We start from the raw sequence: 16034 nt of genomic DNA, 5'->3' as shown, positions 1-16034 counted from the left end.
AACGGGCTTTTCCGATAAGCGTGGAGTCTGTGCCTCCCTAATTGGACTTGAGGATTTTTCATGATTTTTACTCCTTTCATTACGAAAATCTCTAATAAAACTGATTTTTAAAAAATTGTCCTATCATAAGATCTTTTATGATAAGCAACTGATTGTATAATAATGCTGTTGCTTGAGAAAGTACTTCTCCTTGGTAGAAGATGCAGATACTCCGACAGTAAAATGTCACTTGTTTTGACAGGCTACTGAAAACCCTGTTTATTTTAAATGCAGCTTTTTAACTGTCAGATGATGAAAGAATGTTCTGTAGGTTTTTTTTAAACAATCTGGGTAGAACTTTAAGGCGAGATTTGGGCACACATTTCTATTTGTATTACAAATAAATAAACATTGAATGTGGAATTAGCTTGTAACTCTTAATTTTTGTCTAATGCCAAGCAGAATAGCATTGCTTAGATTGTATGGTACCGTAAGCGCTGGCTGCTGTGTCTCCTTAAAGGGAAAAGCTGTAGAAATACCGCGTCTTCCGAGCTGCAAGCTTTACTCTGCTGGAAGCTAGCTCCTACAATGAAAACTGTGTCCGTCATACCTCAGGTAGGTTGGACTACCGCATTTAAAAAAACATGGCAAAGCCGATGTGTTTTAGCCACCCGGGGCCTTAATGCAACAAGTGGATGTTGTCAGACGGTTGGGAAGGTATCGGTGTTCTGTAAATCGTTACCCTAAATGTCTTCCTCCTGCCTGCCGAGACGTATTTGTCTGAAGTCATTGGGAAAGCTGCAGTTTTGTATTTTGCTGAGAATTTACAGTGGCGATTTTTAGCCTGGCTGTTGGAAATGCAAAAAAAAAAATGTGTAAGTCGCTGTGGCTCATCGGGAGAACTGGGGAATGCTTTTAGCCTCCCGTGTTGGGATTGTGTCCGTTACTGGTAAAGCTTTGAACCTGAAACTCAAACAACTTGAGAACACGCACCAGACGATTATTATTTAGCTAGTAAAGCTGCTGGTGGCTGACTCAGTTAAAATTAACCAATATATGAATCGGTCTTAGAGAAAAAAAGTCTGTTATACAGTGCCACATGCTCTGATGCCTTGCTGTTCCTTTTTACGCTTGCACATTCATAATTCGTGATGTGCATGGAGTTAAAATTGAGAGTCGGTGGTGCTGGAGTCTGACCTGAGAGTGGGGGGAGGAGGGGGGAGGGCTGAACCCTTTCAGCAGCTCATACTGCTTGCTGCATAACAAAGCTTTCTGGATTGGAAATCGTTACAAGTTGCTGCATCATTGGTTAAGACAGCATTTCCTTGCACTGTTTTTTTTGTTCTCAGGACCTGTTTCTGACGTGAAGTAATCTGAGTGTTGTGTCTTGTGAAATACCTGTATAAAACCGTTCTTGGAACAAACGTGCATGCTTGAAATACCTGTCAGTAATAACACGGTGAAGGAAGCTGCTCCTCCCACAAGTCTGCTTTTTTAATAAGAAAAGAATGTTACACCAAACGATCTTGTGGAAAAGCTGCTTCTTCCGCCCTTCCCGAAGCTTTGTTCTGATCCTTTCCCACTCTTGGCTCCGTTGCAGGATATTTGCTGAGGTTCTGCTTTGTTCGTGCCGTTCCTGGGATGATTTCAGTATGTGAAGACCTGAAGAGAGAGGATGCTGTTACCCAGAAGCAGCAATAAAACCTCTTGTCAGTAGATTGCAAAGCACTTTATAAAGAGGGGGAAGGTCCGTGCTACGGAGGGAGCAGCTGATGCTGAAGTGCTCCTGTCTCAGGTGTGGTCCCTGGTCCTTGTCCCGGTTCCTGATGAAGACGGGTTCCTGCCTGTCTGCAGCCCGGGAAGGTGGCATCGTGCACGTGCTGTTCCGCCGCCTTCGCTATGGCAGTAAAAGCTCTTGGCCAAAGGGTTGGAAAAAAACGGTGGGTGCCTGTTTCTGCATGCCTGTGGGTGCAGCAAAGTCCGTCACGGCTCTTGGTGTCCCGGGACCTTCCCTCTCCTTAGTCTGGAAATTACTTTTTCAAGCATTGAAACCTGAAAGAGTGCGCTTGCTCTCTTTGTGGGAGTTATTTAAAGCTCTTGAAAATATCCGTGCAACCCCCCCAGGCGCTCCTTTCGCTGGGAAAAAGAGCCTGGGGGCCGAGGGGTGCGTGCCCCGAGGTGGTGGTCTCTTCGTTACAGAGCTGGCTCAGTGCAGAGCTGCTGTTGGAGAGCGGACCCGCTTTTAAAAATATACCTTGCCGAGGCCAGCCGGCGCTCAGCGGGATGCTGAGCAAACCCTCGGCTCCGCTTGCCGGCGTCTCGGTCCCTCTCTCCGGAGGGATGCGCTTGGGGAGGCGCGTTCCCAAGCCGAAGGGCAGTGCCACCGCACAGGGAGAGAGCTGCAGCTGGCATTTCACCCGCTCATCTTTGGGTGGGCTACGCTCATACCATGGTCCTTGGGTGGTGACCAGAGCCCTAGCTGGTTCTGGCATCACGCAGCTGTGTGAAAAATCTGTTTTTCCACATTTATTCCATAGGTTTCTACATCTTCGCCGTGGAGGCAACCACTGCTCAGCTCTACCCCGGAGCCTCAGCATCAGCGAGCGGGGGAAGCGCTTGGCTTCAAGTACAGAAAACTGTCTTCTGAAAACAAGTCACTCAGTTTTTTCCAGCAACGGGGCTCAAGTTTTGTGCTTGGCAGGGATTGCAGGCCAGCCCTGTCGCTGCTGCACGGAGCCCTGCGCCCGCCCGGCGGGGAGCGGTGGCCCCGCAGACGTGGCTCTGGGGGGACCCCCCGCCTGGAGCCCCGTGCCAGCGGTGCCCGTGTGCTCCGGTCCCCGCCGCGTGAGCGTCAGTTTGTGAGCCAACGTCACTGTGCGGAGCAGCTCGACGCTTTGCCTGCGCTGTTTGGAGTTAAAAGCTGTCGGCGTAAGTAGCTTTAACCAAGTTCTCAGGAGTGACGAACCCTCTTCGCGTTGTCAGAGACGCGCTGAGGCTTTGGTGCCCGGTTTAGGGAAGCAGCAGCCCGCGGCAGGGCGTCCTCCCCGGGCACCCCGAGCCCCTGCGCTGCAGAGAGAGAGAGTGGAATTGTGTTCGGGGGGGTTTTGGCTGAACGGGAATGGGAGTGCAGCTGCTTCCCTTCCCGCGAGCGCACGGAGCGGCTGCGGCACGCCAGCCCTCCGGCTGCGGCGCAGGTACGGGCCGGGGCCAGGCACCGGGTGCCGGCGGGTGACAGCCGCTGCTCCGGGCCCTGGGACGCTGCTGGGCAGGAGGTACGTGTACGTGGACAGTATAGAGAGATGTATACGTATATAAGCACACATACACATGCACACATATAATGCCTATATGCATATACAGACACACTTTTTTTTATATATACACACACATACATAAGCATATAAGCATCTAATGCCTATATGCATATACAGACACATTTTTTTTGTATACACACACATACATATACACACACGTATACACACTCACACACACACACATATACATACATACACACAGAGATCCTAGCTGGTGCACAGTGTCCCCTGGAAGCACAGCTTCCCAAAGCTGGACGCTGGAGATGCTCTTGCTCTCAAATACGCACACACATATACATCTACCACACACATACATACACTACACACATATACATAGATACACATTCACACGCAAACACAAATATGTAAACATACACACATATACACAAGCTCCCAAGCTGGTGCACCATCTGTGAGCATGGTTACCCAAAGCTGGAGGATATATATACACACAGACATATATATATAGAGTACATAAAAAATATATACATACACGCGTGTATGCCGGTTCTGGAGCCAGACAACAGCGGGGGGACACCACCCCCACGTCCCTGGGGACCCCCTGCTGAAGGACCCTGCCCAGCCCTTGCTGACCTCCAGCCCTTTTCCTTGCAGCCGGTGCTGCAGGTACCGGGGGGGGGGACTGTGCCGGGGCTCAGGGGGAGACAAGCTGCTGCTGTTTTCACAGCCCCAAGGGTGGAGATGCTTTTGGGCAAAGCCTTGAAAAGCAATTATTTATTTTTTCCCTAGCAATAAAAGGTTGGAAAGACGCTGTCAGTAGTCCTCCGGTGTGCTTTCAACAGCAGTGAGGAAAATTGGTTGAGCGTGAAGAGGGAGAAAAACTAAATCTGCAAACTTCGGCCTTTTTGGGGCCGTGGGAGCGCTGGCAGTGCCAGTGTTGCCCTGGACTCACGGAGCCCCAGGCACCCCCCCTGGTACCTGCACCAGGGTTTCAGCTCTCCGGGGTAGCCCTGCACCCCAGCCGGGCCCCCCAGGACAGCCGAGACCCGAATCGGCCACAAACTCTGGCATTAACAGCTCCTGCTCAAGGTGAGGATGCTAGCAATGAAAAATCAGATTTTTCCCCCCCATTTTATACAACGCACGGGGCTGATTCTGCAGCAAGTCTTCCTCCGGGCTCACAAGGGCGCTGGGGCTGCACCCCCGGCCGCTCGTCCCACCTGACAGCATCCCTTTAAAAACAGGCTGCAGAAGAACTTCCATCCCAAAATAAGTAAGTGGAGAAAAAGTCTGAGCCCCGTCCTCCTCCGCTGCGTCCCAGAGGGTGTGAGCCGAGCCGGGGAAGCGGGCTAGCACAGAAGGGGAGTAGAGGCTGTTCATTTTTAAAATACTGTATTTTTAATCCTTAAAAAATACTAGGACAGTATTTGACAAACTTCATTACACATCCAGCGGACATATGCTTTCTTTTCATCCATAAAATTAATATTAGCATAAATAATTCTGTTATGCATTGTCAAACAGCACCGATCATCCGGTTTCGCATGACACCAAGTATGTACAATTATAATACACGTGCGGCCCCTGGCTGGACACAAGCTCTTCAAAACTGCTCAGTTTGTAGAAAACGCTTCAAACTGGTTTTTGATTTTTTTTTTTTTTAATTTTTTGATTTATTTTTTTTCTTCTTTGCTTAAACAGGTAAATATTTTTAAAATAACTATGTACAGCTGGACACTGGAGATTTGCATTAAGGTGCTTTAATTTGCTATCATTTGTATTCAGTGCATTAAGAAGAAGGCAAATTAAACTCTCCACCCAATTGCTCCGGTTAACGAATGCAACGCAGTTTGAGAGCCGCGGCCAGCAAAGCCTGGGGGTTTGCTACAGCTCAGCCACGGGAATGAGCAATCCTCATTTTTTAAGGATATTATTTTTTTAAAGATTTTTTTGCAGCCCTGTAGTTTGCCTCAAGTTATGGGCACGTTGCTTCGGGGGCCCCTCATTGCAAACCCAGTTTGAAGCTCCTCTCGCTGCGGCGCGGGGCCGCGAGTAGGGGTTGGGGATTTTGGTATGTGTAGGGTTTGGGGGTTTTTTTTGCCTTTTTGACCTGTTTAGGTGATTTCACACAAAGGGTTGTACTCTCGTCTCGATGCAAACCCGAGCTCAGCACCCAAATCCCTCGGCATCGAGGCGAACCTCTGCTCGGTAACTGGCGAGGGGCTGGGAGGGGGTGCGGAGGGGGAGCCCCGGCAGCATCACTCCAGCCCCTGGGTGCTCCGCTCCCGCTCCCGCTCCGCCGCTCGCCTGCGGCTCCCGCTTTTAAAAAATCCAAGCTGTAGGGATTAAAGAGAAACAAAAGAAAACCCCACCATTACTTCAGCTGACTGCTGGGAAGAGTCTGTCTTTTAACGGGATATTGCCAGGAGGTTTAAACCCTGAATATAAATAATATGGAAGCGGAAAGAGGTTAGAGGAGCTTTTTTGCAATTCCCGGCGGTGCCCGGGGGCTCGTGGGGCTGTGGACACGGAGCTGGGGGTCCCTCCATGCATGGGGGTCTCCACCGAGCCCCCAGTGGGCACGGCTTACGGGCTGCTCACCTTCCAGAGCGCGAGGACGAGCAGGGCCAGGAGCAGGAGACCTCCTAACGTGCTCCCCAGGATGATCCAGATGGGAATCTGCGACTCCTCTGGCTTGGAGATTTCAAACGTTATCTGCAAGGAAAGAGCATCAAAATACGCTGCTGCCGCTGGGTGCAAGAGCTGGGTGGGCAGGGGATGGGGGGGACGGCACGATGGCGGGGGTGCTGAGCATCCCCTCCCTTTGGGAGGGTGCTGGAGCTGCTGGGGAGGATGCCCACCCCATGCACCAGTGTTTTGGCTCAGGTTTTCCCTGCTCTGGTGCCAGGACCAGAGCTGCCCGGCTCCGACCACGGCCGCACCGAGCCAGCCAGGCTCTGCGGAGGTGGGTGCCCAGCGCGGGTCACTCCAGCCCTTCTGCCGGCCGCGGGGCTTTTCCCGCTGGGGTCAGAGCAGGGTATTGCAGCATCCCCAAGGCTGCTGGGTCCGTGTGTGACCGTCCTGCCCGGGGGCTTACCTGGCGGCTGGGGTCCTCCTCGCGGAAGATGAAGGGGCTCCCGAAGTGTCGCTGGAGAGCGGCGTTCGTGGTGAGCTTCAGTGACTTGAACTTCAGCTGCGCAAAGAGGTGCTGGACGTGAGCACCGGCCGTGGGAGAGGACCCAGCGCCCCGACCGGTGGCCCCTGTGGTTTTGCTCCCCCAACACGACTTTGCATCCGTGCTGGGGATACTGTGTGCTGCAGCCGTGGGGGAGGACGATGCAGTCCAAGTAGTGAGAGTGGCTAAATTGCAGCAAAAAAAGGCCTGCTCGGATTAAATCCCCCAGGATGAGGTGCTGTGTGGGATGGTGGATGCGCACACTGATAGAAGAAGTAGGACTTGAAAACAAAAATCACCCCACACATGCCCAGGCTCCCTGGGAGGGAAGGCCATCGCAGAAGAGGAAAAAAAAACCCCATGTTTTCGTGGTGCGAGGGCTCCTTTGGGGGATTTCACCTCAAAAGCCACGTGCCTGCTTTGGGAGGACTTACTGCTTTTAGAGACTTCATCCACAGATTGCCACGCAAGTGCAAGTTCATCTCCTCGTTGGGGGCTAATTTCACATTGCAGTCGATGGAAACGACGTCGGAGTTGCTGTGGTTCTGCAAGGGGAGAAGTTTATGGCGTGGGAGCATCGCTGCCGAGGAGGGGATAAACCCCCCCGGGGCTTCTCCCCTGGCACACGTTGAGGGGAGCGAGATCCAAACCCTGGTAGGGGGGCCACGCACCCGTCCTCCCCCGTGGCCATGGGGCATCCCCATCCCGGGGGCTTTCTCTTTGGTTTGGGGGCTGCCTGGGGCGGCAGGGCTCAGCCCCGGGCCAGGATCAGGCCCATGAAGGCACGTACCAGGTGGGGGATGCGGGAGAGGTCCTCCTCGGCGGGCGTCCTCCGGTAGTCGGTGGTGTTTCCCCAGATGTTGCAGGTTGTGTTCTCCTGCGGGAGAAGCCGATGGGCTCCGAGCATGGCCATGGCCACCTCCCTGCGGCACCCATCCTGGTGGAAGCGGGGGGACCCCGGGACCCCCCGGGCTTTGCTGGTGCTGGTGGCTGAGCTGGGGTGGCTGTGGGATGCGGCTGCCACGGCTGCAGCGTGGGGCTGGAGGACGCCCCGGCTCGAGAGTCATCCAGCATCCCGTTTTAATTAATGCCTGCGCCTCTCCCCCAGCAAAAATCAGCCTGGCAGGGACCCCCATCCCGGACGCCAGCCACGTGCGCTGGGGTGACACGGGGACTTTGCCAGAGCTGGCAATACCAAATGCCCTCATTGAAGCCAAATCCATCCGTAAACACGCCGACTCCTCTGCCGGGCTCTTTCCGTCGCCGGCACGCGAGTCCCGCCCGGCTGCCCGGGCAGCGGGAGGCTCGGGAGGCCCCGGGCTCTCTCCCAGCCCTCTCACCACTTCTGTGGTTGCTCAAGGCTGCGGTTCACCCCAGGCACAGCTAATGCTTTCAGGACCCTCACGAATTCAGTGCATACCGGAGGCAGGTCTAGCTCAGAGAAATATTTGGACTAAACCCTTTGGCCACTACCATTTTCCATGTTTCCAGCCAAGCGAATGCAAAAGGGAGAAGCCCTTGGCACAAGCCAAGGCCATCCGTGCAGATGGGAGCACGGGGGGGGTTGCAAAAGGATGGGGTGACCCGCTGTGGGGGGTCTCCATCCCCACCCCTGCTGCAGAAAGGACCCACATGTGCTTAATGGGGATGAAACCCCCTCCTACCTGGTCCACCACGAATTCGGTCAGGAGCAGGAGGCGATTGCCTGCCCGGGTGGCCACGGGGACGGTCAGCTTGATGGTCACCCCCTCCACAGGGAAGAAGCCCAGGTTCTGCAGCTGCGAAGGCAGAGGACAGAGATGTGCCCGGGGTGCCGGCGTCCCGCGGGATGGGGACGAGCAGGGTGACCGTGGCACATCCCACCTCCGGGACAGCGCCTGGGGGGGTCCCTCAGCCGGTTTAAAACCCCCTCCTTACCTTGAAGGTGCAATGAAAGGGGGGGCCGATGCTGTCGTATCTCTCCAGGGAGCTGTTCGACCTGATTTCGTAGTAGTCCAGGCTCGACGTCCTGTCGCGACGAAGGAGGACAAGTCGCGAGGAGGGCTGGGAGCAAACAGAGCACGAAGCAGCTCCATGCCCAGCTGCCCCCAGCACTGGGCTGGGCTGCCCCAGCCCCTCCGGAGATTCCCCAAGGAGAGGACTTTCCGTCTGTCTGGCCCCATTTCGGATGGAAACCTTCACCTGGCTCCACCTCGTGCAAAAAAGACGGGGGATTTTCACGCTATTCTGCTTCTGCAGTATTTTCCCTTTCTTTGTAGGTTTTTTCTTGCCTTTTTATTATAACAGAGACATCCAAGGCCCTGGTTGGCGGTTTGAATGTCACGTATAAATCTGGGGAGGTAAATCACATCTCTGTTTCACAGCCGGAGAGGAGGGAAAGGAGCCAGGAGCATCCGACAGGTGCCCGTGGGAGCACCTGGGATGGGACCCACGCTGGCAGGTGTCACGACAGAGGGCGTGTGGCCCAAAATCCCCAAAACTCTTTGAAATTATTCCCCCTTTTTCCCCCCCCAAGGTGGCCAAATTTGAATTTTTTGTGCTGTTGCTTTTCCTCCAGGTTCTCCCTTCTCCCGTAAGGGCCATTCTGATATTTGTTAAATTGAGAGTCCCCCCGCTCCCCATAAATTCTAAGCACTAAAGTGGTTTTATTTTCAGTGCCCCACCGCCTCTAGTGTAAAAAAAATAAAATGACTGAAGGTCTTAAAAATCTGCTAAGAATTACAGCAAGCGGTGCCAGGGAATGTGCTTCTGGGGTCCACGTTTTTTCTTAGAATCAGGTTAATAAATTATCATCTGTGCCTTAGCTCCCTGCTCCCCTTGGGCCAAGGACGCTCTGCTTTAGTTACTGCTGATGCCCAAACGCTTCCACACGCACATCCCTCAGCTGAGCTTCTGCTGAGATGATTTTTAGCGGGGTGGCTACTGGCCCAGACACTGGCTAGTAACATGTTATGAACATTATTACCTACAATAAGCACTTTTTCCCCTTAAAAAAAAAAATTGCCCTCACACCTATTTAATAAGACTTGTGCATTTAAACATTATGAAAGCACAGCACCTCATTGCTTCTTGCTGTTGATTTTTATAAGGACCCCCTGAGCGTGATGTGCAGCACCGAGGAATCATTGCAGAGTGATTTTATGGTTCCTTCAGCCCCTTTTCTAAACCAAAACCAAATTCCCCAAATTAAAGCCCAATTTGCACTGGGCTCTGAAGGCGGCTCCCGTGGGGCCAGCACTGCTTTTCCCGAAGGACACCCTGCAAGCCGCGTCCCCCCAAAAGCTGCATCCCCTTCCAAAACACACACCTGGTGAAGAGCAGGTCGGCTTCGTACTTCAGGTGAAAATTCAGGTGGGCGAAGTTGTCCTCCTTGGTGCTCTCCTTCTCCTCGCTGTCGCTGAAACAGCAGCGGGGCAAGCGGGGGGTGAGGTGGGAGCAGGCTCCCCTCTGATTTTTTTTGGGGGGGGTCATAAGGAAGCAGGTGGGGAAGGGCTGAACTTTTGCTTTTTGGCCAAAGTGTAAAGAGAAGCAATTTTATTCTGTAACTTTTATTGGCCCAAGGCCATAAAAGTAGATCATTTGGAGAGAGGTTTCCCACCCAGCAGCCTTAAAGCGGTGCAGCAGCCCCGGCAGAGCGAATCCTCGGCTGCTCTCTGCCACCGCAGTTGATGAAAATGAAAAAAACCCACAACCCTCCAGAGGTTTCAGTCGGCTGTCAGAAAACTTTACCTGTGCAGGGCAAGTGAGCGGGGAGAATTTTGCAAAGCTGTTAGGAGATATTTTTCCTGGGAGCGTTTGCCGTTGTGAAGGTGGGTCAGAAAGCGGCAGCGGCTGAGCCCCTTTCTGCTCAGCGCAGAGCCTGGCAGCAGCTGCACAGCCACCACATATACAGAAAAATGATGGATATAAATATATAGATAAATAAAAATAGCCTAGTTTGTGAATACAGGGCTGCACACTCTGTAATAACCCATGGCAATCAGGTTTCCTTTGGTTATTCCCCGAGTAAAGCCTCCAGCATCACCTACGGCTATGGAAGAAGGAAACCCAACGGAAGCAGGCAACGTCCCGTCGACCTCGCCAACACGTGCAAGGGAGAAAGCAACCATTAACCTGTTGGCGATCAAGTAGATCTCCATGCTCTGCAGGAAAGTCGACTTGCTGAATTCAAAATCCAGGCGAAAAGCTACCTGCGGAGGTTGGAAACAGATTGGAGAAAACATTAGGGGGAAAAAACCCCTGAGTGCCGGCCAGGAGCGATGCGGGGGCTCTGCGGGTGAGAGCATCCCCCCGATCCCACCGAGAGATGTTGCCAGGCTTTGGGCAGAGCCTCGGCTTCCCAGGGAGAGAAGAGGCCGCGCTGGGGATATGCAGGATTTGCTCTCAGCCCCGTACACTGCATTTTTTACTCTGAGATTGGAGAAGCAAGCAGCCCCCCTTTGGAACAGAAACCCTCCGGGGGACCTGCAGCGAGAGGCCGCTCACTCCCATCTGCGGCACGGGGTCGGCTGGCGGGGGAAGGCAGCGGAGAGAGGCCAACAACAATAAAATGTGATAAATGTCACATCTGCAAGAGCTGTGGCAATGACCTCAAACTGTCTGGGACTGCACAGCTGAGTATAATATTAAAGCTCCTGCTGCTCTCGGGCCAAATTTCCATTTCCAGCTTGTCTTTGTTTTGGCAGGACCTGGACTACCTGATGCCACGCAGATGCATTCTCAGCCCCCGTAGGTCATGGGGAGCCGGGCTGCTGCACTCTCGTGTACGGCCACAGGCATCTGAGAGGGCTTTTTTGGGAGCTTTAAAGCCTAGCGAGGTGCCTGGAGCTCATCCGTCATTATCAGGCTTCGGACAAGGAAAGGCTTCAGACGGATCCGGCAGTTGGAAAGATTTTATCTTTAGACCCCGCTTGCATTGGCCCCTTTTCCCAGGGGCAGGTGGGATTTCACACGGAGCCCCGGTGACTGCAGAGCGCGGCATCTCCTCGCTTTTCCTTCCCCACCCTAATGCTGCGTGTAAGGTTTATGGCATAAAAAAAACGGTGCTCGCTGGACCGGGGCTTACACGCCCAGTGCTGGGAACCGCTGTGAGCTGCGGTTCGGAGGATGCCACCAGCCCGAGGGGGCTTGGGCAGGCTCGGAGGAGGGTCCGGACGGACCGTGGGTGTTCAGAGCAAGGAAAACCTCTCAGGCCGGACAGGGTGCCTCCCCCTGCGAGGGAGGAGATCGGGCAAGTTGCTGTCAGTGGTTTGAAGCCAACATTAAATTGCTCCAAAGCACCGGAGTCAAATTCTTTGACTCGGAGGAGCTGCGTTTGATTTTGGTGCTCTCCTAGCATCAAGGCAGGGTCCTAACCATCCCGGCTCCCCTACCGCACCTTTCAAACACCAGCAATGGGCAGAGAAAGGGAAGAAACCAAATGTTTATCTTTAAAAATCCCGCTCAAAGCCGCCCAGCCCAAAGATGGATGGATGTGGCCCTGCGGCCGTGCCGGGGGCAGAGGGTTCCCGTCCCACGGGCGGGAGGGAATAGCTTTACCTTGGCCTTGGCTCGGAAAAACGGGTAGCTCACGTTGCACACTTTCTTGTTGGGGTTCTTGTCTTCAGTCATGCAGTCGATGTTGATGTCTGAGTCGTCCTAAAATGGGATGTGACATGTCCGTGACACCGGGCACGAGCCCCACGATCTGCCTCTTTATGAAAGCAGCAAACACACCCACGGGGCTCAAAACAGGCTTTAACTTTTGGGAAAAAATCCAAGCCAACCAACCAACCCCGCTGCTTGCTGCAGGCTGGGGATCCTTCCCGTGCAGCTGGATTTCTAGGGCCATTCCTGGAAAGGGGCATTTCTAGCAAGTGGCTTCCAGCTTTCTGATTTAAACCCTTTTAGAAATTCAACTACAGCGGTGAATGAATGAACCCGATTATTCTTGGCACTATAATTGGGAAGAAGAATATTTTTCTGTGATGAGGAGTCACAGGGAAACATCAAGAAATAACCTGAGCTATTATTTTGCATGGCCATCAGCTAAACAGTAATATTTAATTTCCTCGTCTCAACAGTTACGTTCCTGCTGCTTGACCACCTTCCAGCTCACCAGCCAGGCTGGGGAAGCTCCTGCCCATCGCAAAGCCCAAGCACAGGCTGGGGTGGGACAGGACACCGACCCTGCTCTGCCTCCTCCGCTGCCAAGCTGTAGCAACCCTACAAGAGGTTGTAACCTGGTTGTATGCAGGTGTCCGTCCCCACCACGAGACGATGAGCTATTCCAGTTTTTGGCCCTGTGTTAGACCCCGCAAGGGTCTCGGTTCGAGCTGCCGCCACCGGACAAATCCTACCCAGGAGCTGAAACATCCCAGCACCAGCTGCAGGGAAAATGCCTTGACAGCCGTTAGCAATGGCCCGGAGCTTTCTCCCACTCATCTGCTGAGATTGTGGACTTTCTGGGGCCACAGCTACTTTTTATTTGGGTCTCTCTACAGCCTCTGACACAAACATCCATCCCCTCCAGTTGGCAATTATTTATAAGGAGCAGCAGTCAGGAACCCGTTAGCAGGGATGCTTCTATAACCAGCTACAAATATTTCCTGCAACCACCGCTGCATGGTGCTTTCTGTAACCGAGCATTGTAGGGTTTTTCCCCCTCACTTCATTTGGAGTAATCTCTCAGAAAATGCATTTTTCCTATTTTGTGGGCAACGTGTCCCACAATTTTCCCTTGGCACGGCTTGTAGAAAAACAAAGGCAGGACATGGGATCTGCGGGCGGGTATGAAGTCATTGGGGGGATGAGGAGGGCTCAGCAGCATCAGCATATTTCCCAGCCTCGCTGGGAAAAGGGAGGAGTCGCACCAAGACCGAGTGAGTGGTGGGGTGAAATATTGGGGAGGGTGGGAGTGGGATGTCTCCAGGGGACAGCCAGAGAGAAGTGGCATTGCCCGGCTCGATGCTGAGCTGTGGTCACGTTCCCGTTATCAGCCCATACTTCCAGGAGTTATATCTCAGCTGCAAAAATTCATCCCTGACGGGAACTTGGCCATGTGCAGCAAGTATTTTTAAACTATTGGAGTAGAAAAATAAAGAGGGAAATAATTTCATCTGCATTTGACCTTCTTTCAAGCTCTTAAAATTCAAACATTTTTGTATTTCCAAAATAAAGAGCTGAAAGGGCTGTAAGTGCTTAGAAACTAAGCCCATAAACATGTCTGATTTATGAGGGATAGAGACAATTTTGGGCTCTGGTTTAGGACACGGCTTTCTCATCCGGCCGGGATTAGAAGCGCCTCTGGAAAGCCCTGGACCTCCCCTGGCAGCCTCACCTTGGGGATCAAGCTGGCGAACTGCAGGTTTCTGGAGAAGGAGATGTTGAGGACCGTGCTGTAGGCGTTTTCGCCTCGGTTCTCCAGCGCCGCCTCCACGGCCACCCTCCTCCTGCTGCTCTCGATGACGAAGACGGAGGCGTCGAAGGAGAGGCTGAAGTCGGAGCAGTCCGGCGGTGCCCTCCGCAGAGCCCGCCGGCAGTACTCCCTGCAAGAGGCGGGCAGCGGTGAAGGCAAGGGCTGCCTGCAGCACCGCGCCAAGACCTAGCCCCGGGAATTTCATCTGCACGGGGCGTGGGATAGTGCAAGGAAATCCCTGCTCTCCCTCGGTCGTGCCGCGCTGCTATGGGAAGAGGAATCGCAAATTCCTCCATGGACCATCATTTTGCTTGGGATTTTTTGGCTAACGGTGCCTAGCTTTATCAAACCCAGTTAGGAGCTCTTAATACAGCTGGGATGTAAGGAAAAAAATAGATCCCATACCATTAGCAAAGGGTAAAGCTGGCATTTACTTTCAGCCTGGCTGCAATCTACCTCCCGCTAAGTTTAGTGGCACAAACTCTGCAATGGCAGCATCTGCTTTTACAGACTGGACGGGTGTTCGGGCATTTATTTTCTTTATGCAAAATAAAAAAGGAAAGGAAAATGTAGGACCTTCAGAGCCACTTTCTGCCTCGAACGGTGGGGCAGCCAGGGCGCCGGTTTGAAGGAAGAGCTCTATTCCAGCAAGTCACCTCAAAGGCGCTTTTCTCAGCAGAAATCACCTCCCCATCGGCTGCTCTTGCAGGGCACGATCCGGTGCTTGCTGATGCCGTTGGGAAAGCTCCACAGGCTTCAGGAGGAACTGGACTAGAGGTCTGGCACCCTGGTAGACCATGGCGTCTGCCCGTGATTATTTGTAGGACTCCAGCCACTAAGATCCATAAATAATCCCCTACCTACAGCTCCCTTCAACCTCCCGCAGCGCAGCCCAGCCAGGACCGGTCATGCCTTGGGTCGCAGCCTCAGGACCAAGAGCTTTATAGGAGAGAGAGAGCAATAAATGCTGAATTACGGGATACAAGTAATCCCCAGGTAGCAGCGCTGGCCGTGACCTTGGTCCAGAGCCCACTGCCGTTGACAGGAGGTGGAGGTTCAGGCTCCTGTGCTCCTAGATAACCTTTAAAAGCACTCAAAGTGATCGCATGTAACGTATAATTATTTCTGCTGCGTGAGTCAAGCCTGTAATTGCCAAGTGGGTAATGCCAGCCTTGTATTTATTCCCCCCTGTTATTTACTGATTTGTCTCCCTGGGGCTCATCACCATGGCATCAAATATTAGTTGTTTTGTGGATTCCCTAAAAAACCACCGATTCATTCCAGGCAGGGAGCAGGCAGAGGCTCAGAGACCCGCGGCGAGCGGAGGTGCCGAGGAGCACCTCGTGGTGGTGCTGGATGAAGGACCAGCTGCGATGCCTGAATCCGTGGAGCATGGGTTGGGACTGGGTTTTGGAGTCCCCTCCAGTTTGTGATACTGGTTGGGAGGATGCTCTGAGAAACCTACTCACATGGCACTGGGCACATCGCTTCTGGCATCCAGGACCAGATCAGGGACGCAGTGCTCATCCTCATTGCATCCGTTCCAGAAAGGGACCTGGGAGGGATGACAAGAGCAGCTCAGTGATGCTTTGAGCCCCAGGTCGTACTCCAAGGAGAAGGGACACCGCCGGTGACCCCAGGCTATCCCTGACCAGGGATTACAGCCCCGAGACGAAGAAGCAAATGTTACATCCAGAGATAAATCTGCTGACCGAGTGCCTGATAAAAGGCACCCCGGGAGGTCGGTGCTGCTACCTACCGAGACTTTGAGCGAGGTGGCCCAGCCGTCGTCCAGCATGGGGCCGTTCTCGGGGTGCTCCAGCTCGTAGTCGATGGAGAACGTCACCGGCTTCACATAGTCAGCTGTGTCCTGCGGTGGACAGAAAGCATCGCTGAGAAGGACAGGGCTCCTGCTTGTGGCGGGGCAGCATCAGAGAGCAAGGGAAGGCAGAACTACAGGCACGTGTGATTATTTTATGAAATAAAAGCTTTGCAATCTAGTAGGTGTGTAATCATCCTGTCTCTCCAGCTAACCCTTACCTAGGGAGAGGGGCAACCCGAGCTCAGCGGTGCTACTCAACACCCATCTGACGGTGCGGGAAATGCTTCACCCTGGAGACGCTGGCTCCAAAAGATGGGTGCTCCGGGGAGACTGACCCTGAGCCAGGCTCCCAGGGGGGACAGCGCTGTCCTGCAACCCTTACCTGGG

General features: G+C 53.3%; 1 protein-coding gene across 1 annotated transcript in view; it reads right to left on the bottom strand.

Moving 5' to 3' along the window:
- Positions 1-4747: 4747 nt before the first annotated feature.
- The window catches only part of ITGA11 (integrin subunit alpha 11), a 44388-nt gene continuing 33101 nt past the window's right edge, over positions 4748-16034 (bottom strand). Inside the window, exons 19-31 of the mRNA XM_075159555.1 lie at positions 15585-15695; positions 15295-15380; positions 13748-13955; positions 11968-12066; positions 10543-10619; positions 9737-9826; positions 8347-8437; positions 8094-8207; positions 7220-7306; positions 6864-6974; positions 6352-6447; positions 5856-5969; positions 4748-5590 (exon numbers count right to left, since the gene is read on the bottom strand). Coding sequence (XP_075015656.1) covers positions 5513-5590; positions 5856-5969; positions 6352-6447; positions 6864-6974; positions 7220-7306; positions 8094-8207; positions 8347-8437; positions 9737-9826; positions 10543-10619; positions 11968-12066; positions 13748-13955; positions 15295-15380; positions 15585-15695 — 1362 coding nt within the window. The 3' untranslated portion in view covers positions 4748-5512. The remainder of the gene's footprint in view (positions 5591-5855; positions 5970-6351; positions 6448-6863; positions 6975-7219; positions 7307-8093; positions 8208-8346; positions 8438-9736; positions 9827-10542; positions 10620-11967; positions 12067-13747; positions 13956-15294; positions 15381-15584; positions 15696-16034) is intronic.

Source organism: Calonectris borealis, chromosome 11 (assembly GCF_964195595.1).
Source record: "Calonectris borealis chromosome 11, bCalBor7.hap1.2, whole genome shotgun sequence".
In the NCBI taxonomy this organism is placed as follows: domain Eukaryota; kingdom Metazoa; phylum Chordata; class Aves; order Procellariiformes; family Procellariidae; genus Calonectris; species Calonectris borealis.
Note: the sequence above shows the minus strand (reverse complement) of the source record. Positions and strands in the feature narration are given on the sequence as shown.